Source organism: Caretta caretta, chromosome 1, assembly GCF_965140235.1.
Source record: "Caretta caretta isolate rCarCar2 chromosome 1, rCarCar1.hap1, whole genome shotgun sequence".
NCBI lineage: Eukaryota > Metazoa > Chordata > Testudines > Cheloniidae > Caretta > Caretta caretta.
The window spans coordinates 244153235-244177403 of NC_134206.1; the positions used below are offsets into that span (position 1 = coordinate 244153235).

The window sequence follows — 24169 nt, forward strand, 5'->3', positions numbered from 1 at the left end:
CATGGTTGCAATGGCAATTGCATGACGATTTTCACATATTCTCCTCAGAAGAGCTTCTGAGAGATACTGGATACCACTAATATGTCTGTTGCTGCCATGACTTTGGCTGGTGTCACTGTTTACCTCCCACAAGCTGAGCCAACCTTCTGTGTGTTTGACTTTTCAGATCCCCTTCCAGAAATCTACTCTGTCGAATTTCAATTTAAATCAAAGGTACTGGCTTCATCCTGGAGACAGGGCCAAATGACATTTCTATAGCATATTCCACCCATGAATCTCAATGAGACTTTAGCTGACCGTAGAAATGCAGGGGCATCATTACATTCCCAATGCTCCAGTAATTTGCCTTATAGGATATTGCCTACTGATCCTTCTGAGTGCTCTTCTATAGGTGAAAGCCCTATGGTGGGTATTTCTTAGTAGTAGCCATGATCGACTGTTTCGATTTTCCTGCTTCAGATTATACACACAATAATATTAGTGATTACTTTGTTGTCATCCACCTTTGTTTATTTTGCCCAGGGGTAACTAAAGCTGCCTCGTCTACATCCTGAAGGCACCATCTCTAAAAGTGAGAGGGTTGTTTGCTCTCTGTGCTTATTTCACTCCTTGACCTCTCTACAGAGCCAGCCAAGAAGCTGCTAGCAGCAGTGAGGATTTATGAGGATTTACCTAGGGAGGTGGTAGAATCTCCTTCCTTAGAGGTTTTTAAGGTCAGGCTTGACAAAGCCCTGGCTGGGATGATTTAACTGGGAATTGGTCCTGCTTTGAGCAGGGGGTTGGACTAGATGACCTTCTGGGGTCCCTTCCAACCCTGATATTCTATGATTCTATGAGGTGGATATTTCCCCACTAGCAGCTAGAGTGAGGCTATTTCACACAGTCCACAAAGGAACTATCAAGTCATGGCTTTCAACTACTACAGACCTGACCGGGTTTAGGCAAAGGGGACAAGCTTCATTTCCTTTTCTCAGGTGCCAATCCACCCATTCCCTCATGGCCGCAGCCTGCTCAGCAGAGGAGGAAGAGGTGAGGGACTCTCCATCACCAAAAGTTTACTTGGATGTCCTCCTCTCTCTCACAGAGATGCCAAGCCATGTAGTGCTGCATGTGAGGCATATTTGTGTGGGGCCTGCTTCCCATTACCCAACATGACAGAGCAGGAGACCTGCACACAGTGAGTAGGGTGGTCTGCACTTTGTCGCCTCCTGATCATGGAGCCAGAAGCATTGGCACGCCTGGCTGCCTTCTCACCTCTATGTATCAGACCTCAGCTCTGTTATGACCTGCTTGCACTCCCATGGGCAGCAGGGAGGTTGGTTTTTTTTTTAAAAAAAAAACCCACAACCTTTTAAATAAACAATATCTATGGAAGAACTGATCTAGTGTTTGTCCATTGTCTGGCTCAGAGACTGGGCTAAGCTCTGTGTTCCCTCCTGCTCCTTACTTCATGAGATGGCCCCTGCTGGCTGAGGCAGAGATTGGCCTATCATTATGACTGTCACATTCCCTATAGTGCTCCTTGCTGCTTGGGTAGAAATCTAGCCTGTATCAATGTTCTGTTCCACTTCCTGTGACCCCTGAATCCCTCCCCCCTTTGTGTTGGTCTCTGCAGCACCCCTGCTGGGATACAGAGTGCTCTATATCCCATGTATTAACTTTGTCTTTTGCTGCATGAGACAAAGAAAGGAACATTTGACCTTTAATCACTGAAGAGTATTGTTGGCAGATGTCAGAGGAACACACAGACAGAAGTGAGCTTTTGTAGGAAGAAACTGTCTTTATAAACCCCTTGGGGTGCCAGTCTGCCCCTCCTCCTAACAGAGGGGAGGCCTGGGAATAATCTTAAAGGCACAAAGCCACTTTAAGGTGTGGAATTCAGAGGTACAGTACAGAATTAAAACACCAGGCATTGGTGTCTGGATAACATTTCAGACATTTACAAGCAATGAGAGAAGGCAAGATATTCATATGAGAGAAACATTAAAGACAATGACAAAACAATCACATCATGTTCACACAACAGATTCTTTCATGATAAAACCCATTCCCTCCCAACCCCTTTGTTGGATTGCAAAACAATCTCCATCGTCGAGTACACGAGGCAATGGAAAGGGTCAGATGCCTTCAAATAATGCCAATGGAAATGAGATTGAGTTTATGGAGAAGCCCATGTCCCCACTTTGGTAAAGCCAGGCTCCCCGGAATCCTTTTGTGATCTTTGGGCAGCTGCCATTCCTGAGATATGCCTCCTTTCTGATAGAGGAGAACCCCGTGACCCACCCCAATCCCATCAGTGTGTAGTCAGAATGACATAAGCCAGAATCTATAAGCCTCAGCTTCCACTCTGTTCTTGATTTTGATTGGGGCAGGTGATGGAGAAGAAGCGTCCTTGGGGTTAAACCCTCGACTTTTTCGTACGCATTTCACGCTGGTCTGACAGCCCTGGAGCAGGTACTCCTCTCTTTCCCCACAACCAGTGGCAGTTTCAACCTGGACTTCTACTGTCTACTTCAAGGACTGACACACAGGTTAAGTCTCCATGGAGAATTCCCTCTGAGGATTTTCTTCTGAGGCTGCCAACTAGTGCCAACTGTGATTGTGGCTCTTGTGGTGTGCATAATTGTCCTCTGGGAATAGGACTGAGACCCTACCACCTATTTCACATAGACAGCCAAAGAGCCCTTAAGGAAATAAGCAGTTTTGCTCATTACCAATCTGGTTGAAAGGCACAAAGGAAGGAGCATCCTGAGTGAGCACCAGAAGACCCCGGGTGAAACCCTAATCCCACTGAAGTCAGTGAGAGTTTTGCCATTGATATGAATGGAGCAAGGATTGTATCTCTTTTCATATGCCCAGCTCTATCTCTGTAAGCCCTAGGGGCAATCTCTGACCCTTTGTGCTTCACTTTCCCCACTGGTAAAATGATACTCTTCTTCAAAGTGCTAAGTACTATTTCTAATTCATTGGATCCCACTGCTTATCTTCTAGGCCAGCCAGTCCCCATTCCACATGAATTTCTTTACAGAGCCAGTTCAGACAGGCTACGAGACTTGCAATCCCAAGGAATCCAGAGTTTGGAGAGAGGGTTTGCAAGTACAGAGATTGGTTGTGCCCTGCAAGTATGTGCACCTGAATAAAGCAGCATGATAGGACATGCACTGAAGATGCAGATCAACTATTCCAGTCAGAAACAATCAACAGCCAAATTATTAAATTTCTAAAAACAGAGAGTTTTCATCTGTCACCTCCTTTCCCCTCCAAAAATCATTTTCATGTTATTTCTCAGTCTCTAAATATGAAACTTCCCTAGTTAAAAAGACTGCTGTGATTTGCAGTGGGTTTGATACTGAATCTTCTTAGATCCCAGATGGCTACAGTCCTACAAATATTTAATGGATTAAAAGACTCCGTAGCCCCTTGTACATTTTTCACCATTGCTCCACTCTGTATAGCATGCCCTCCCCAACCATGGAGGTTGATGGTTGGTGGAGCACTGATTTAGCCCGTACCAACCAAGATGTGGATCTCTGCACTCCTTGAATTATGAGAAAGGACCATACCCCAGGCATTAGGGGTGAAAACTTAACCCGCTAAAGTCAACAGGAGTTTTACCATTGACTTTGGTGGGGGCAAGATTCCACCCTAGGTTTGGGCAGAGTTTGAACAAGGTCCCCTCCACATTCCTTTCATCAAAGCAAGCTCCTTTCATCAGTGCAGTCACCAAACTTTCATGGTCCTGTCAGCAGTACAAGCCTGAGGTCCAAAGTTCATAGATTCATAGATAGATATGAAGGTCAGAAGGGACCATCATGATCATCTAGTCTGACCTCCTGCACAATGCAGGCCACAGAATCTCACCCACCCACTCCTTCAATAAACCTCTCACCTATGTCTGAGCTATTGAAGTCCTCAAATCATGGTTTAAAGACTTCAAGGTGCAGAGAATCCTCCAGCAAGTGACCTGTGCCCCATGCTACAGAGGAAGGCGAAAAACCCCCAGGGCCTCTTCCAATCTACCCTGGAGGAAAATTCCTTCCCGACCCCAAATATGGCGATCAGCTGAACCCTGAGCATATGGGCAAGATTCACCAGCCAGATACCCAGGAAAGAATTCTCTGTAGTAACTCAGATCCCACCTTCATCTCACCAGTGCCAGTGCAAGGCTCATCTGGTCTTTCCATAAGTGCAGCATGGTTAACTGCTCCTGTTCTTCCACTATGCAACAAATAGTTCTTCACACATGTAGAATCTACCATGGAAAACAACTGTGAAATCATAACTTATTAAATTAACCCCCAGATGCTGTGTTATAGACCAGGTCTGAGGAGCAGAAAAGTTATCCTTCTCACTGACAAAGATACAATATTTCAGCCAATCAAATATTCCATTTCCCTCTATTATGAGTTCCCAGCTACTGCTGGGACACACACTTGTCTGACTGGGCTACAGCTGTCAATATGGCTTCCCAGTTCCTACTGAGATGGCCTCACCTGTCCAAATACCCAGCATGAGCCTCAGGCAGGGAACAACTAACCAAGATGGAGGTCTTAACACTAGCCCCAGCCAGCTGCAGGCAAATGAGGTCTGTCGTGAAGGAAAAGGGTTTGCGTCTACAGATTCGACCCACGGTTTGTTGAACAGGAGTGTAGCTTTTCCCAGTGATTTCGATGAAAGGGTGGCAAATAGGGCTAAGCACTGGCAGCCTAACTTCCCTAACAGCTCCTCAGTCTTTTCTGGGCTGGGCTGGTACATGGGAATGAGGACACAACACAGTTCAGAGAAGTTCCTTTGGTCCTCTGTCCAAAGACATGGGTGTCAGAGTTTTTCAAGTATCAAAAGAAACAGCAGCTTTATTGTAAATAATCCATTCAGGTTGTAACTGGGATTTGTTCCTTTTCTTAAATTTGCACCATGCAAGACACTCCAGACTGCTCGCCACCACTTTTATTATACCATCAGTCAGGGGCTCCAGGTGCATCAGTGTCAGGGGTAACCAGTCCTTCGCTTGTCTAAGGCTCCCCCAAATACAGAGCGAGTCACTGATCCCATGTCTAGGACCCACTGGCTCACAAGTGCCAAAGATAAGTTCCCACTCCTATATATTGATCATCCCTTTTCACAAGCACCTGTAAGTCTGATCTCCTATGATGACTCTGGAGAGAGGAGGAGTGTGTACTGTTGGCAGCTTGCCTAGGCGAGGTGCATGCGCTGCTTTAAGGGTAGCTGGCTCTGCCGGGCAGCTTTGTGGTCGAACATTATGGTGTCCTCAGCTGTTGTCGGTTCCACATGCCCCGCTTGGAGTGAAATCGGTGAAAGAAGTTCCTCAGGGACAGTCGTTCCACTTCCAGGCCAGCCTGCATGATCCTGTGGGGGAAGGAAGAGGAGGAAATTCAAGAGAAGATTAGTTCAGTGAGACACTCCAAGGAAGGGTTGGCAACAAGGGTTGCTAGGGTGATGTGAAAGTCTCCTCTGTACAGTGTCATACACCAAACCATTGTACTAATATAATGGCCCAAAAGACCGCTAAGGCCTACAACCCAGGGCGGCTGAGGTCTAGGACTTGTACAGCATGCAAAAGAGTTGTCTGGCATGAAGAGGTGAGGGAAAGGGATACCTCATATCACAAACTTTTCAAAAAATGTAACTGCACCCCATGCCCTGTTGGGCATTTATTATGTGTGTTATTATAGAGCCTACAGGCCCCAGCTGAGATCAGAGCCCTATTGTACTAAGCACTGTTCAAAGATCAGAAGGGGTTGAAAATATGCACTGGAAGCAACTGTATGTGTCTGATCTACCAATGCCTGCCAAGGGTGTGGCAGGAAGGTACCAGGATTCTGGAGATAGCTCTCTCCTTTCCTAGGTCAGTGGCTATGATAAGGCATTCTGGTTATAATAGCCCCCTTAGCTCTGACAACCAATGTGTTGCTCAAGAAGACGTGCTCAGGGGGTCGCCCACTAACGGGGAATGCACACTGTGACCTTTGTCACCTTCGTTTCTTACCGCTCTACGTCAGCAGGAACCCCAGCTCGCTTCTCACTCCGCCCCTGTCACCTGAGGATCAAGGGAGACTGCTCTACTGAGCCGCAGCCTGGGCAGAGGTGGTGGGACATCTCCACTCACCTGTCCAAGAGCTCCCAGTCCTCTCCTCCCCAGCGATCCCGGAACTCTTTGGTGTTCATCCCTCCAATCTGATCCAGGTCAGACTTGTGTATGCCTAGGAGACCAAACCCATTCACCTCCCAATAGCCTGCGGACAAAACCAAAAGTCATCAACCATGTTTGCATCCTAGTGAAACCACTAGTGAATGAAGCAGGAGATTCTTAGCCCTGGTGATTCCTGCCTCCTCAGAGACAAACAATCACACTTCCCTGGGACAATAACTGATCCAAAGACATGGGAGGGACATACAAACTAATCCCAGCACCTCTAGTCGCAACAAATCTAACACCAAGGTACAAGGTGTTAATGTTTAGGGCACCCCAGCAACCAGTTCTGAAAGTGGCTAGAGAGCACATGTTCCTTTTAGCTCTGACAGATGCCCTCACCTCTCATGTAAAAGCAACATACTTTCTAATTCACCTGTATTATCCCAACATGGAGAGTCTGTCCTGGGTGTTAATACTGAAACTGGAATTTTGCTCTGATTTTGAGAGAATCACAGGAAGTCCCACACTCCTTTCTTGGATGGTCACCTGTACCTAACAGCAGTGCTGCTCCCTGACCCAAGGCCTGCTGTCTCTCAGCTCTTCTCAGCAGGGATGATCTATGCCCACTGAAAAGAGATGAATGAGCTCAGACCAAAGCAAGACACTCTAAGGAAGTGGCTCTGGTGGCCCTTGCATCAGTCCTTTTGGGTTAGTCGTGGACCCAGTGGAGATGAGCCTGGGAACAGTTATGTCCACAGCAGAAAGAAATGAAGAGAGCAGACGAAGGAGCTGGAGTGAGGGGAGAGAAACAGAGAGAGGAGGAATTTTCTTGAAGAAGCCAAGTGTATAAAAAGACTGTAAATGGTGTCCAGCATGATCTTCGCGCATCCTGCATCAATACACCACTCACATGCATTATACAGCTCTGCTTGCTTAACACTCTGATACAATGCACGCTAACAATCTTCTTGGGACCTGGCATTGAGATTTTAGCTCAGTTAAACCCAATCCTATATCTAGTCACTCTCTTAGTGGCCCTGATAATACCCACAATGTCAAGATTTTGGAGGACCCCGATAATAGTGAAGGAACATATCCTGAGGGTTTTTCAGACTACAAGCACCTTCCTCCCAGGTCTGAGCCATAGAGCCCTGGCCTCTTACCCTCAGGCCATTGTGGAGATGCGCCGCACTGCAACCTCATAACTATGGGTGCAAAGGCCATCTTGCCCTCTATGCAGTGCTTCCGAATCAAGTCGATGATCCCAGCCGGGAAGTGGATGTGGAGATCACACAGGAAGATGATACTGTGTGGATCCTGGAACCAATCACACAGCTATCAGTCATAGGGAGATTTCATCCATTGCCATTGACCTGGCACCACAGCTTATCCAGGGAGGGCGTGCGGGCACCATCCTCGCTGGCACTGCTATCAGCCACAGCATCCTGCACTCACTTTCGACTACCTGGGCTATGCAGTTGTTACCTATTGTTAACACTGTTGAACTGAGGCAATTTTCCAACCCAGTCCTGCTGAATGATCCTAGTTATACCCAAAGACTACAATACCCACTTCTCTCTCACAGCCCAGGTAGGCAAAAGCCAACCACCAGCCAGCAGTTGTTGCCCCATAGCTGTCCAAGATCCATGGGGTTTCATACTCTTTCACAGTAGGGTTCCTTCACACTGCTCTGACATATAGTTTACATCCACTTTAAGGCCCCTCTATACTGGCAGAGCAATGTAAATGGGCCCTTGTGTAAATAAGAATCAAGCCCCTAGTCTCTGCCCAACCATCACCACCTTGGGCCCAAAGATCCTGCCTAACTTGGGGCCATGGCTCCTGTGCCACAAACAGAACACCCTCAGCTCACTCAGGGCCCAAAAGCCTCCTCTCAGACCTTAAGGCTGTGCTGTGGCAGCTGGACGATCAAACATGCTTCGATGTGATCTGTTCCCGCACCTCACTCAGAGCCTTGCTGGGGAGTCTGCATGGGGGACGGTGCTTTCTTATTTGGAAAATACAGACTGGATTAAAACAGGCCTGTCTAGGGTGACCAAGTGATAGGGGGTTGGGAATGAATTAAAACAGCCTTTCACCTCTAGGTCACAAATCCAAATCCAGCTTCAGGTTGGTAAAGTGGTTGCCGTGCAATGGCTGTTCAGTGACTTGTGTGAAATATGTTGTTGCCACAGTCTAGTTCCTTGCAGGCAGTGTTCACATCACAAAAGCCACTGGCATTAATTTCTCTCCTTGATTGGTAGTCCCAACAGGGAGGCTAAGAAACTGAATGGGCCACAGAAACTGATCTCCTCAACGTGGCCCCTCCAGGTCATGATTGAGGCACATTGTCAAGGCAGCATGAACAGGACACTTGCACTGACCCTGGCCACGCTGAACGACAAAGGTTTCAGTATGACAGGTAGTGCTTGAGCTGTACAGGGACTACGGATCTTTCTGCAGCTTGGGCTCCACAGCTGCCAGGTGCTCACCTTCACTAGGTCTATCCCAGCCTGCAGCCCTGCAGAGCGCTCAAAATTCCCCGTCAGCTTCAAGTACTGGTAACTGTTGGCAAGACAGACAGGAATTGGGTTAAGTTCCTTAGCCACACAACAACTCCTTCTAGCGAGGCTCTTTCGCTCTCTCACAGCGGTTCCTGGAATTCTCTCAAGGAAAACAGGGGGATAGTGGGAGAGGAGGAGAAAGGACCTTGGTTCACTGCTCACTTACAACTCTTGGGAATGTTTAGTTTTACGTGTGGATGTTATTGTATTACACATTCACCCTTACTTTCAATCCCTGTGCAGCACAGTAAACACCTTCCAGGGCCCAACAGGTGCCTGATATAATCGGGGCCTGGACAACCGAGATGTGTGCTTAACTGAGACCTGCATTCCAGAACAGATATCTCAGAAGTGCTTTGAGACCCACAGATAAGTGTTTCATCAGCACAAAGCACTATTAGTTGTATGATTTGGCACATATCTGAGAGCTCATTCTATGGAACTGCTCCTAGCTGGTTCCAAAGCAACCAAATGGCAGCTCCATGACACGGTTACGAAGAAGGGGAAAACACATTTGTAACTTTAATCGAACGCTTTGTTAGTTCACATCCCAGTCTTGTGTAATGAGGCTGTATGGTGCCTTGTTTCTTTTTATTTACAGGAGAGGGTCTCTTGTGAGGGCAGTCCTCCGTAACCTGTTCAGCATCATTTGGCGTTCCAGAGGCCTGGACTAGACCGACTAATGGGATGTGTTCTAGAACAGGGGTTCTCAAACTTTTTTTGTTGGGCCCATCTTTGAAAATATTTCAGGCTGTGATGACTTCCCCCACCCCCACGCCCTCCAGGGTTACCATATTTCAAGTTCCCAAATAGAGGACACTGCCAGGGGAAGTTGGAGGGGGAACAGGGGTACAGCCCTCTGGCTGCCCAGCTCTGAAGGCAGAGCTGTCACCAGCAGGAGTGCAGAATGGTGGCATGGTATGGCATTGCCATCCTTACTTCTGTGCTGCTGCTGGCAGCGACACTGCCTTCAGAACTGGGTGCCAGGTCAGCAGCCACTGTTCTCGCAACCCCCCTACAATAGCTTTTTATCCCCTTTTGCATCAGAACCCGCAGTTTGAGAAATGCTGCTCTAGAACACAGAGGGAAGGTGTGATGCTCTGTACCTCATGGGAACACCCTACAACCCCATGTTCATCCTTATAAAATGATTATGTGGTATCCAATGCAAAGTTTGTCATGTCGGGTGTCTCCGGAAGGCTCATGTTGCTCTGAGCATTGTTGTTATAGCGATGTTATAGTAATAGTTTTTACAGTAATGTTATAGGTTGTAATTTCATGTATATAGTTATGAGGCTGAAAATGTGTCCTCATGGCTTAAAACAGCCCCAGGCAAAACTTTCCAAGAGCAGAGGGGCAGTTCACACCTCATCAGGCCATGTATGGGACAAACCCAGCCCAGCCTCACAGGAACAAAGGACACTGGCCTAGGCAGCAACAAAGGATCTGTTGCAAAAAGAAAAGGAGTACTTGTGGCACCTTAGAGACTAACAAAGCCAAGAGGGAAGAAAGGACATGATAAAAGGGAGAAACATTTGTCATGCTCTTCCTCTCTCTTCCACCTCTATTTACAGACATCACCACCAAGCGACTGAAGCGCTGATCAAAGGGGAGAGCCTGGCTAAAGGGCAACTAGCCAGCCTGTGGTGAGAAGCATCTAAGTTTGTAAGGGCACTGAAAGTGTTAAGATCAGCCTAGAATGCGTTTAGCTTTTATTTCATTTGACCAAATCTGACTTGTTACACTTGGACTTATAATCACTTACAATCTATCTTTGTAGTTAATAAATTTGTTTATTTATTCTACCTGAAGCAGTGCCTTTGGTTTGAAGTGTGTCAGAGACTCGCCTTGGGATAACAAGCCTGCCTGCATATCAATTTCTTTGTTAAACTGACAAACTCATATAAGCTTGCAGCTTCCAGCGAGCATAACTGGATACTGCAAGATGGAGGTTCCTAGTGTTGTGTCTGGGACCGGAGATATTGGCTAGTGTCATTCAGTTGCACAATCCAAGGAGCAGCTTACATGCTAGAGGCTGTGCGTGAGTGGGGGTTCTCACAGCGGAGCAGGGTAAGGCTGGCTCCCAGAGTCAAGGATTGGAGTGACCTAGCAGATCACCGGTCCAGATAACACCAGGGGAACTTCACAGAAGGTCTTGATGTTGCAGGTGTTGCAGATGACCACTTTAGATAATTGCTAGATAATTGGCTGAACTTGCAGCTTTCTAAATTCTCCCTTCTCTCAGTCCCATTCGTCACTGATTTGTCACCTTCTTGGTCTTTCCCCATTCTCCATTGCTTGGAGACTTGCCTTTGACCTTTTTTACTACAAACCTGAACAGGAGCTACAAAAAGGGAGCTGCATCTGGATGGATGGACTGTGCAATAGGCATATGCGTGGAGGCAGATTGTGTCACTGTACGTGGCATACAGGTGCAAGAATGTGTGTGTGTGTGGCTTGTGTCTGCAGGGGTGCATGTGTTTGGCTTTTTATATGCAGATGGATGTGGATGACCTGTATGCAGAGATTAATGTGTGTGCTGTGTTTGTAGGGGTGTGCCTGTGTGTAATTCATGTGAATAGGTGGTATTCTCACCTGCGTAAACTGGACCTTTTCAGAGCCTTCTCTACATCCATGTCATCACTGCTGTAGTCTGCGATGATGACATTGAAGTATGGGTCCTTGGTGACTCTAGACAGTTCCTCCATGTCAGAAATGAACTGCAGCACCCAGCGTGCCTGGTTTTTCACTAATCATGGTGGGGACAGGGTTAGGGAAGGAACAGAATCAAAGCAAAATTGATTTCATGCCTTGAAATGATTGCAGACAGCCAATATTTTCAGTCTCCTGTCAGATCCAGTTGAGACAGACAGGGGTATCAGGGAGCAATCTAGAGACAGGCCCAAACTGAAAACCCGGATCTGAATGCCCTGGCTTTGGGGCCATTTGGATCCAGATCTTGGCACTGCAGGGTGAACCCATTCCGAGTGTATTTTGGGAGCCAGATTTCAGAGAGTTCAAACCACGCGGGGGGTTGGGCCAGTTATATTTCTGATGCAGTTTCATTTGGAGGGAAAAGGAAGTTGACAGTGACGTGAGGAAGGTGGTGGAGACTGGCACAGACACAGTGTTCAGAGCTGTCTCAGAACCGGTCCCAAGCAGCTTCCCACTCAGAGGCTGGCTCAGGACCAGGCCCCACAACCTCCCCACTCACGTTTTATTTTGGAAGAGCCTGGATCTCCTGCTCCATTACAAGGCCCTTACCTGGCACTATGAAGTGGACAACAGCACGATGGTTCCAGGAGAAGCCCAGTGGCCAGCACAGGTCTGGCTCATTTGCAACTCCCATCAGTTGGCGTCGGCGGCCCCACGCCAGGTTCTTCATGTTCATCTCCTCCTGCTTGTCGCTGCTGATACCCTGCCAGCCCCGTGCAAAGACATACTCTGAGAAGCGCACAAGCTGCCCTCCTCTCTCCAGCAGCTCCAGCTCCAGCAGGTAGCGGCTCCCCCGCAGGCGGTCTTGGCGCTTCTCCACATTCACTACGCGCTGCAGGAAGAATCTCCTGCAGGGATGCAACAGGGTTCTAGATGTTCCCCACACCAGCGCCCGGCAGCCACTCCTCCCCAGGTCATCTCAGCCAGTCCCTCTTCCAGGAATGTTACGAACCCTTTCACTCCCAGTCCACAGCTTTACTGCACCACCCCAGAACCCATGTCAGAAAGTTTAGGATTTTGATTATCACCTGGCCTCAGGACTATTCACTTGGGATTAGATCTGGAATCCCAACAAAGATAAAATAGCTGACAAAGGAAGGGGAACAAAGATCATGCCAAAAAATAACTGTTTAAAAGTGAATTTAAGTTATGCTGTGGTGCCAGTGAGAGGTGCTGCATGCACAGCCCTGGAGACTACAGGCTCCTTAGGCACAGCATGGGTGATGGTAGCCTTCCTACACCCTTTCAGTGTATCTGAACCCTCAACTGGCAGGGAGAAGTTATCTCAGTTCCTATGTCCATTCAATGCTTGGCTGTTCTGAGGAGACAGCCAATGGAAGGGCTAATGATGATGCTGGTTTACACATTCTGGGAACGTGCTTACTGGGAGCTGGACTGAAGCCTTCATTCATTTCACACCAGCCACCACCCAGCTGTCAGAGAACTTTCAGCCACTACTGACCTGGGTTAGACAGGTATTAGTGAGCTACATTGAAGGTGTTTTCTCCCATTCTTATTCCACTCAGGTGTTTAGTACCCCTTCCACCTTCACAGTTCATTTCCTAGGGCTGTATTTTCCACCTCTGGAGTTTGCTCTCTAACTTCTACTGGTTCCTTACACTGTCCTGTGGTTCCTATGCAGCGTGGTATGGAGACCCGTAGGAGAGGACCACAGGATGCGAGAGACATTTTGCCTTACCCTTTGCTTCTCTGGTTGAGTTTTTTCAGGAAGACACGTGTGACCTCCAGGGCCTCCCTCTCTTTCAACAGCAGGTTCCCCGATGTGTTGCACTTCAGGTCGATCCAGTCTGTCCGCAGCATGTGGAAGTCCAAGTTGCTCGCGCTGAAGGTCTGCTCCCAGTTCACTACCTGGTCAAATTGTGGCATGTACTCAAATTCCTCCTCCTCCCCCTCTGCTTCCCCTTCCACCTCTTCCTCCTTCTCCTCCACTGCCAGCTCAGCAGGCTCAGGCTGAGACTCCACTTGCCCCCTTTCCACATCCACCTCAATGCCATCAGCTGCCTTCTGCTCGGCAATGTATGACTCCACCTGGTTTAGCCACTGTGCCTGGTAAAGGGTCTGCTTGCTGAGGCTGGCAGCACTCATGGCCCTACTACTTATTTTGCCAGAGACTGGACTTTGTCTCCTTGCTTCCATGTTGCCTGCTGGCTGGTCCTTGGTGCTAGTTGCATTGAGGTCTGTCTGAAGAGGCCCCATCTCCCTTGGAATCCTGTCTGTGGAGACCCTGGAATTGCTGGGTATATGTTCCCAGGGCTCGTGAGGTCTTGTGCTAGAAGGAAGGTCCTGGCCTCCCACTCTCCTCTTGGGCAGTGACTTCCCATGGATTCCCTTAACATGATGAGGAGGGTTTCTGGAACTGTCCTTGACCTTGATTTTTAGATGGGGCCTCCTCATTGACAGGTTTCTTTCTAGGCCAGTTTGATTGATGCTCTTGTTGGCTGAAGTCCTGTGAGCTGGCTTGATGAGGGGCCTTTGTGCTCCTCTCTTCTGTAGCACCTGTCCCACCTTACCATCCATGACCAAGAGGAGCTTCCGATGCCCCGGGAGGGAATAGTCATTGTAAATGTCATCATAGCCTGCTTTCATGGTGGGGTTTGCCTTGACTCCCACCAGCTCTGCTCCCCACTTGCTGGGATTCCTTGGGGGATTGGTGCTCTCTGCATACTCATCCGTGTACTGAAACTCATCAGGATTCCCTTCCTCAGAGCCTGCAACATCGATCCTAGTTACATCTCTCATACCCGCTGCACTGCCCCCGCTGCCCTGACCCACACCCAAAAGGAGAAGGGAGTTAACTCATCCGCTCACCCCCCCCTTTATGCATCCACCCCTGAGGAAGCTGCCTTTGCTTGTTCTCATTCACTGTCGTGGTCTGGATGGTATTCCCTCTCCAATGCCCTGGGGGTGCTCTGGGGAGGGGAAGTGGCGCTAATTCTTGTACTAGTCTCCTTGGCATGTGTGGGACAGTCTCACCAATGGCCATGCGTCTCTGGCATGTGTAGACTTGCCCCTTTCACCCAGCTATGGCCCTCTTTCACATGTGGACAAGGGTGGCCAAGTATGCACTTTTGGCACTTCTCTCAGGCCAAGCTGCAGCTCAGCTGGAATCTTATGTATGAAGTTGTGGGCAGGAAACGCAGTTCCTACTGAAGCCATTAGAGCCCGCTGTGGTGCCTGACATCAGGTGCCCATCCAGCATGGAGCCTGCCCTGAGGAAGAGGCAGAGTGACAGCAGGGATCAAGAGGAACACTGAATGAAGAGCACTGAGATTGTGGAGGGGACTGAATGTTGAAACTGGGTAGGTTATAAGGTGGGGGAGGGGACTGAGGTTTAGGGAGCAGAGAGGGCAGAGAATAGGGCAGGGTCTGAAAAGGGCATTGGGAGGCTGCCCCAGCTTGAGCTCCCAGTGATACCTTTAACCAGCAATAAATCCACATTTTTTTAAAGATGAAGTTTAAGGCTTTATGCAAAATTATTAGTAAATAGGCAAGTCATATAATAAAATAATTTGCATGATTTGTCACATGTGCAGCTTCACAAAAAACTTAGCAGGTCTGGTGGCCCTGCCCTCTCCTCCTGGCCACAGCTCTCTGGCACACAAGGGCCATGCTTTTCCCTGCACATGAAGTCAGCTGCATCTTCCATCCATTCCAGGGAAAGGGAGACAGAAAAAAAAAATTCGATAGACAGGGGAGTCCTCCTGTCTCTCGCATTAGGGTCTCTACCTGGCTGCTCGGTTTTCTTCCCAGACTCCAGATTTCTCCTCTCTGGATGGTCGATTTTCATATACTTATAGAATCCAAACCTTCAGGAGTAAGGAGGCAATATAAGCACAGCTGGAGTGTTTCTCTGCTGGAAGTATCACACCATGATAAGTGCCATCTTACCGTCCCTTAAATCCATTCAAAATACTGCTGCGAAGACCATGTCTCATCACTCAGACTTTCCCAACCCCATTCTTGGCATCCCCTGGTCCCCCCTTTTCCTCTGCATCAAACACAAACTACTTGTCTTCATGCTTATACTAATCTCTAATACAGTTTTGAGTCATCAACCCCTCCTTCATTGTCTGTCATTTCAATGTCCCCTCAAACACCTTCCTTCTTTCTCCCATGCTGCCTCATATGAATGGTAAGAGCTCTCATTCATATGGAGAAGCAGGTGCTGGGTGGTTACCTTATTGCCTCTCAAAGATAAACCCTGCAGGGGAAAGAGAAGCCTTCATAGATTCCATTTGCAAGGTCCAAAGGGAACATTGTGATCATCTAGTCCAGTGCTTCTCAACATATTTACCATTGTGGGCCACATATGCAGCTGACTGTGTTTTATGTGGCTCGCATCAACACAATATATATATTACCTGTATGGCCCTGAGGATGTCACATGGGCCACAGCTGTGTGCTGATTGGGCTGCAAGCGGCCTTGCGGGTTGAGAACCACTGAAGATTGACCTCCTGTATAGCACAGGCCATAGAACTTCCCCAAAAGGATTCCTAGAGCTGATCTTTTAGAAAAACATCCACTCTTGATTTAAAAATCGTGAGTGATGGAGAATCCACCATGACACTTGCTAAATTGTTCCAATGGTTAATTACTCTCACTGTTAAAAATGTAAGCCTTATTTCCTAGCTTCAACTTCCAGCCATTGTGATTGTGTTATACCATTCTCTGCTAGATTGAAGAGCCCATTATTAAATATTTATTCCCTGTGTACATACTTAATATACTGTAATCAAGTCATCCCTTAGCTTAACAAAGAGAAGGTTAAATAGATTGAGCTCTTTGAGTCTATCAGTATGAAAGGCATGTTTTCTAATCCTTTAATCATTCTCATGACTCTTCTCTGAACCTTCTCCACTTTATCAATAACCTTTTTGAAAGGTTGTTGATAAATTGAAAGGAAACCTTTCAATCTGTTTAATGTGTGCCATGTTAATTTTATATCATTCTAGTTTTTTAATCAAAATGTCATGCAATACTAAGTTAAATGCCTTACAGAAAGTCTGTATATCAATACTATTACCTTTATGAATCAAATTTTCAATCTCATCAAAATGTGGGATCGGTTAGTTTGACAGGATGTATTTTCCATAAACCCATGTTGATTTCCATTCATTACATTACCCTCTGGGGGCAGTTTTCTTTTAGGAGTTAAAAACATTTTCATTTTAAAAAAGTACATCAGCTATCTGCAGGATTTAAGCTCCAAGCTGGCACCCTCAATTCCCATTAACTTCAGTGGGGACTCTGGGCATTTAATAAGAGAATTCTACAAATTTGCACATAAAGTTCTATCTCAGTCCAAACCCTAGTACTTCTCTGCTCCCCCTCCAGTGGCTAAATCCTAGTGTCTCCGCTACATGCCAAGGCAGTTGCCTCACCAACCAGTCCTGGACTGTGACTCGCGAGAATTGTTTTACCTCTCCAAGTAATAGTGGCTCTCCTGGTAGAAGCATTTGTTGTCTGTCTCCATGTGGCTCAAGCGGCTGTAATCATTTGGGTAAACAAAGGACAAATGAACCTGGGAAAGAGACAAAAAACCCATGCGCAAAAAAGTATTGTATAGATGGGCATGAGCCTCAGTGTTCAAATCCCGACGTGAGCTGTCAGAGCACACAGATCTGGGGTTGGCCCATTACAGAAACCCAATCTGTCCTAGGGATTTTTGGATCTAGAGTTTTGATTTGGGCCCTGTATAAAAACAGGGGTGAGTTGCACAGTTCAGAAATTCATCCAAACTTTTGCAGCATTTGGCACTGTCTGGCGCTAAGGTTTGGGTTTGAGCCTAGTTCTGTTTATTGTATGGCTTCAGAACTGATTCTAGGGGATATGTTTTTCAAACCCCCCATTTGCATCTTGCTGTGTGTATCCAGCTGAGTAACAGCTCCGGTTGAATAAGGAAATAGGGAAGCAGACGCTGGATTGTTCTATAGACAATGGAAGCAACACCCAAACAATCAGCAGGTATCGGCTCTTGGGCTGCTCCACACATCATGAAAAGAACACCCTCCCCACAAGCAGGCATTAGTCCCAGAATATACACTTTTTCCCACGGCAGGGGTGAGCTGGGCAAACATTTCTGTTTAAGGAATGAGACTTACGAACTGGAGTCCCTGATAGCGCTGCAGTGGGAATCCATTCACTAGGTAACTGGGTTTGTAAGGGCAGTCTGGTAGAGTCCTGCGCAGGCGTGACTTACTAATCAAAGGCACTGAGAGGCAGACACACATACACACACACAAAGAGAATAGTTACATGGGCAATGCATCAAACCTCCTGAGGTCCCTTCCAACCCTGATATTCTATGAAACCAAATCCACCCTAAACTGACGCAACAGGACAGCCATCACTGTGGCCATTCCCTATTAACATGTATGAATTTGCCACCACAGTGATATCAGCTGCATTAAACATGCCATCCCACTGGGGTCATCCCACTACACTAACCTCTTACATTTATAATTTATCCTTCATATGCTATATCTCTCTTGGGTGTCCTGAAATGACAGGGCAGAGTGTAGAGCAGCTATTTCCTTATCTCAGTTTGGGGGAACAGCTTATGAAAAACAACTTTACTCAGTTGCCCCAGTTCATGTGATATGATGAGCTGCAACTGCCTGTTTGATGGTGTTTTACCTTTATAAATAGTGTCTCGAGGGTCGGGCTTCAGCATGTCAGCTGGGTGTACCATGTTGCCCAGATTGGCTGTAGATGGGCTTGCATGGCTTGCCAATGTCTGTGGGATATGACCAACCTCATCCATCTTGAAGAGAGTCTCATCTAGAAACCAGAGACAGAATGAGAGAGGGAGGAAGGAACAATCCTTCATTTCATCCACTGCTAGTATCGTTCCACTCTTTGGGGGCTGCTCCAGCATTCACTCTCCAAACTTTAGTCCTTCTAAAATTTGGCATCTCATCCCCAGAAATGATTAAATTATTATTTATATTACGGTAGTGTCCAAAAACCCCCAGTCAGGGTCAGGTCCTCATTGTGACAAGGACTGTATGGACTTCCCTGGAAAGCTCAAAATCTAGAAAACACCAGAGCAGATGAAGGGTGGGGATGGGGAAATCCCACTCAAGCAATGAATGTAGCAACAATTCACACCACCCTGATAATTTCCTGATTTGTTATTTGAAAAGGGGGTAGTGGCAGGGAAAAGGGGAATGGGGGAATTAGCAAGAAGCAGGGAGCAAGGAAAGGAAGGGGACTGTCACAACTCATCATCTGCCTAGTCTTTGTCACCTGGCAGGTTCTGAAGACATCAGAGCAGAGGTGGTTTTCAAAGAGGGATTTGAAGAAAGAGAAGGTAGTGGCTGTATGGATTATATCAGGGAGTTTCCCCTATGCATAAAGTATGGCCTGGGAGAAAGCCCAGGGGTGTTTGAGAGTGAAGTGGACACTGATGATTGGTAAAGGTTGGGAACACTGGCAGAATGAAGGTGGGGTTGATACTAGAGACACTAGGTAGGGTCAGGCTAAACTGTGAAGGGCCATAAATGTAAAGACAAAAAACTTGTATCTGATGTTACGGAGAAAGGAGAGCCAGTGGAGGGACTTAAAAGGGGAGGGTGACAGGGTCAGTGGAACAAGCCAGGAAGATTTCAGCAGCAGCATTTTGAACGGACTTGAGGGGTCAAAGCTGTAGTTGCATCCTCAGATATCTTCGGTGGCTTCCCTTTCATTCAGCATCCAGCCCAAGAACTTCCATCTAGCCTTAAAAAAATCCTTCACAGATCCAGCCCCCTCATCTCGCTGTCCTCATTCCTGTCCATCTGCCAGCACATTCTCTTGGCTCTCATACTCCAGGCTCCCTTCTGCTCCCCTCGGTCCCTGCACGGCAGGCAGTAGATCTTCCGCCTGTACCTACCAACACCATCTGGAACAGTTTCTCTCTTCTTTGCAGACTCCCTCAGGCTCTTCAGAGTCCATCTCTTCTCCCTTGCAGTGGACTCCAAATCTCTCTAAACAACATCGAGATCCCATTCCATGAACCCTCCAATTTCCCCAGGCTTAATAATGTGCCCCCAAACTTGGCCAGAGCGCATCTTCTGACCTGTACTCTGTTAAACCTCCAGCTGCTCCGTGTAACATGCTGTGTACACGGCACATTATTTCCATGTGCCTGGATAGGCTGGAATCAGCTGTGAAGCATCTGTGATGCTTTGGAATGAACAATGAGATACATAGACACATCTGTGAGGCATCAGGCCTGTGGAGGAGACACTTACTTGCAAAAAGGGAGAGGAACTGGGAGTCTATGACTGTGAACTTAGTTTCTGGGTCACTCAGTCTCCACTGGAATAGAAAAAGAGATTAGTATGAAGTGTTTATTGAATTATTCCATCCAGCAGGAAAGGAAGAGAGCACATCTGTCCATAACCCTATGGGACCTCTGAGAAGCCATCTTCCCCAAATCAGTACAGAACATCTAACAGGGAAGGGACGGGAATGGGAGCAAGTCTAAAATTCACCAGGACTCAGTCTAATGGCAGGAAAGGGAAAGAATGGAGAGTGGGGGAAAGATGGAAGAGGTCAGGGACTGAGTGGGGCTGTCCCAGGCAGAATGAGATAAGGGCCAGGATGGAAATAGGGCTGTCCCTCACTGAACAGTGTCAAGTCTCAGGATGGGAACAGGGATGTCCCAGGCAAAGTGGGGAACTGGGAGGGGAGTGAAGTTGTCACCTAATCTCACTCTCAAACTCCACCAGTGCACACGTGGACCTGGCTGTACAGGCGCACTTACTGCTACTTCCACATGGTCTGTTCCTCTGTCATCCTGTTTGTGAAGCACCTCAAAGTAGTACCTGCCTGAAGCTGATAATCTGTGAAAGAGAGAAACTCATGTCTACTATTGGGAACGTTCAGTGGCATTTGCTTGCTACATTGCTCTCACAGAGGGACTGTGGAGCAACCATACCACACCTTGGGTTGCAACCTACCCTGCTCTCAAACTAAGCAAGGTTGGGCTTGGTCATTTGTGGGATCTGAGACCTCCAGATGAACCCCAGATGCTGCAGGCAGGGGGCGCTAATGATTCTGTATGTGGCACTCTTCCCTGGGAGAACATACTCAACCAGTGCTCCCAGCCAGTACTCGCCACCCCCTCAAAGGCTGCAAGGTGAGCCTCCACCTCCAGCTAATAATTCTGGATACTGGAATTTTAGTCCCCCTGTTGGGTTTCTTGGCCTTTAGGAAACCTGGCCAGTTGCTAGGTGGAACACTCTGGGCAATGTTGTATACAATCTCTCTTTTTATTTTTTTCTAGAGGAGATAGTTGGATTCTTCTATTTTTGTGTTTGTTTCTTTAGGAGAAACCGCCTTCTTCTCTCCTCAACATCACAGTTCCCCAAGGAATTCTGGTAGGCAACCACCAGGGGGAACACTGTCACCATTCTAATGTACTCTGGATGCATCTGATAGGGATATATAATCTAGCAATTTCCCCACTTTTAGGTCTCTTTCCCAATATTGCCACCGTAAAACATTCAAAAATCATGACATTAAAAATATATATAATTTTTATTTCCCTACTGTTTTCTGAGCCCTTAGGATACATGGATTCACTCAAATCACATTTTCAAGCTTTTCTCCACAATCATCAAGGCTAGAAACTTACTTTTTTCTTAAGGAAAGTTAGGTATCTCATGTGGTCATTTAACTCAAGAAACTGAGGTTATCAGTAAAATATCAAATACCGCAGAACTTGCAATAACATTGCAAGAACTGACAACACTGTTTTCTCCCATGGTGATTCTATGCAATTTGTCATCTGCCGGTGCCATGGATACCCATAGCAAAGAGATCCTTGGGCACATCGTGGGTTTACCAGACCTGGAATTATTGGCCTTGGCCTTTTGGTAGGCCATCATAAGCCCCTTGATCTCCCAGCACTTTGGCCCAGTGTGGTAGATTCCCGTCTCAGCCGGTGTAGAGCTTTGCATTTCAGTTCTTGCTTCCAAAGCAGGGAGCCTTGCATCAAAATTCCACAAATGCCTTAGAGTTAGCCTCTGGCCAGCTAGTGGCACACTCAGACAATGCACTCAGTGGGCACTGTAGAAGCTCTATACCGGAGATGATTGAAGTTGCTCGCGTTGGAAGTCACATGTGACTAGGAACCAGGACACTGAGCAGTCTTATATATAATGGTCAATGACTTCTAGCCAGAGAACAGAGAATAAATGGATGGCAAGATAGGCCACTGGATGTGGAACCTGGGGGATTGTCGGAAGGCCCAGGAGGACCAGCAGCCATCCGCTACTGTGCCATGGCACTAACCTGAATTCACACTAGAGAAAGGGAGGGAAGGAGGCTCATTCAAAGTCTGCCATATACCCCAACCATGCCAGCTACCTTGAGTAATGCTACCAGCAACACATGACTGGGGGTTGTGTCTGGACAGGAAGCAAGTTAATGGGAGCAGTCAAGCAATAACTTCAGTTCAATTGCTCGTGAAGGCAAGCCCTTACAGATAAGAATGAATCAAATCACTGGATCCCAGCTCTGCATCCACACTCTGCTAGTAGGAAATTAAAGAAAGAAAAAAGGCTCATTTTGACAAAAAAAAAAAAAAAAATTAGTTTTGAAACCCCCCCATGTGACTAAGCTGACCAATCAGAACTGGTGGTGGTGGAGAAACAAACAGAAAACAGTAAATGAAAACCAAAACCGGTAAATGAAAAACTGAAGATGGTAAATGAAAACCTTTGTAATTAGAGACACCAATAAAGCCAAACTGCAGGAAGTGGGGAAGTTTGGGACTAAATCAAACATGTGTAGATAGTGCTCTGAGCACCGGGGAGTTGCAGCAACCATTCCTCATCACTTTACCTCACAGGCCTTGATTGCTGGCTCCGGAATTTCCCAAATTCCCCTGGTGCTGTCCACTCCTTACCAGTCTGTGAAAGACAGAAAATGCCCAGGTTACAACGCACTTCTTCACCCAGGCTCCCTGGTTACTGTCCAGCTGTGGGGATTGAGCCCATTCTCTTGGGAAATCTGACCATGAGCTCCAGTAGCTGGAAACAGAGCCAGATCTGTTGATTACAGCCCAGGACTCCAGCAGCTCGGGAATAAGCCAAGCTGTCCCAGCTTTGCCATGTGGTGAAAATCCTCCATTTGCAGGGGCCTCCCACAGTTTGATCAGGAGGACAGCTTGGCTAATCCAGCCACGCTTTCTTCCTCCTGAAATACAACGTAAGCCACGAGGATTTTCATCCCCCCAAAAGTATTAGAAACTTGACTAAAACAGCCATGCGGCATGCACTGTACCTTGCCTACACTGGCCAGCAGCTGGAGACCAGAGGTCTTTTCATCTGGACTCAACCAGAACTCAGCATTGTCATCTGCAGCAATAGCAAACTCAAAGTCCCCTGCCGAGAGATTTCTGGGATTAAGTGGTGCTCTCTATGAACAGGATCTATACACAGACAGAAAAAAAGCTTCCTCTCCTAGAGAGGGGTAGCCTGATCCCCTCTGACACAGCACTTTCCCTCTGCCCAACTACCCCTTCCCCTCTCTCGTTCAGAATTGTAAAACACGGCTGATGCTTTCAAATCTCATCTTCCTGGTGCAACAAAATGCAGATTGTCTTCTTGCGCTGTCGATAGTGCAACTGGTTAATTCCCCCTGCTGCGCAGTTTGGCTGAAATCTAACCGAGAGGGAAGCTGAGAAGTCCACACAGATTCTCCTCAGCTCCTTACTAAGGGGGAAGGAGTGTGTGCTTGTATCTGGGAATGTGCCCAAAGAAGCATGGAGGCAGGCACATATGTGTGGGCTTAAGGGTATGTGAGGCTTTGGAGTGCTGACCAGGATATATGAGTGGGGGAGTTCATAGGGGCTCAAGGGTGGTGTGCGCAGGTGCACATGGGTGCGGGTGGGTGCTTACGAGGAGGCTGTACTTAGAAGCATGTGGATAGGTGGATAGGGATGGGGTGGGTAGAAGGGGCATGGGTTGTGTGGATGCAGATAGGGACACGGGGTGTGTGTGTGTGCGCGTGCATTTGCCCGTGAGGGTAGATGTGTCTGCACATGCAGGAGAATGTGGGCATGCGTACATGTGTGTGTAAATGCTGGTAGGTGGTGTGCATATGCATGTGTGGACAGCTATGTAGTCACGGGAAGCGAGCGTGTGTGTATGTGAATAGATGTTGTGTATGCAGGACTGTGTCGTTCGCTTGCTCAGAAATTACATATCTGTTTTCTTCTGTGTTCTCCCTGCTCACCCCACAGTGAAGAGTGGGCACATATTATCCATGCCAACCAGACTCTGTTGGAGTCAGTATCCCTGGCTCCTGGCTGGAGAGCCATCAAGCTAGGATTGCCTACATGGGAGCATTTCTGTTTGGTCTCAAGCAGAGGAAGGGAGGGCTGGGGCAGCATGACAACCCTGATCTGCCATTGCACCTCCTCACCGTCAGTGAAAGGATGCAGATAACCAAAGAGACGGAGCCCATAGTTTGTCCATTTTGGTGACACTGCCAGTTTCTTCAGTGTGGTTCGTGTCTAAAGGTGGAAGAAAGAAAGAACAAAAGTAATGAAATGGGATGGGATTGGGAGGTATCGGTATCGGAGGGGAGGGGACTGACAAAAGGAATGGGAGAGAAGGTGAGAGGAGGGGCCAATGAAGGGAATAGGATGGAGGGAAGGGCAGGTGGAACTGGGGGGGATGGGAACAGCAGGAAAGGGTGCGGTATAGGCAAGGGAGGAGA

At 47.5% G+C, this 24169-nt stretch overlaps 1 protein-coding gene across 1 annotated transcript in view; it reads right to left on the reverse strand.

The window, feature by feature from the left end:
* Positions 1-1760: 1760 nt before the first annotated feature.
* Positions 1761-24169, reverse strand: part of B4GALNT3 (beta-1,4-N-acetyl-galactosaminyltransferase 3) — a 99861-nt gene continuing 77452 nt past the window's right edge. The window contains exons 5-20 of the mRNA XM_048829014.2: positions 23873-23963; positions 22730-22830; positions 22289-22356; positions 20205-20283; positions 19690-19756; positions 18092-18235; positions 17557-17666; positions 16876-16976; positions 15181-15260; positions 13133-14162; positions 11983-12281; positions 11314-11467; positions 8647-8719; positions 7318-7471; positions 6128-6254; positions 1761-5367 (exon numbers count right to left, since the gene is read on the reverse strand). Of these exons, the coding sequence (XP_048684971.2) occupies positions 5259-5367; positions 6128-6254; positions 7318-7471; positions 8647-8719; positions 11314-11467; positions 11983-12281; positions 13133-14162; positions 15181-15260; positions 16876-16976; positions 17557-17666; positions 18092-18235; positions 19690-19756; positions 20205-20283; positions 22289-22356; positions 22730-22830; positions 23873-23963 (2787 nt within the window). The 3' untranslated portion in view covers positions 1761-5258. The remainder of the gene's footprint in view (positions 5368-6127; positions 6255-7317; positions 7472-8646; positions 8720-11313; positions 11468-11982; positions 12282-13132; positions 14163-15180; positions 15261-16875; positions 16977-17556; positions 17667-18091; positions 18236-19689; positions 19757-20204; positions 20284-22288; positions 22357-22729; positions 22831-23872; positions 23964-24169) is intronic.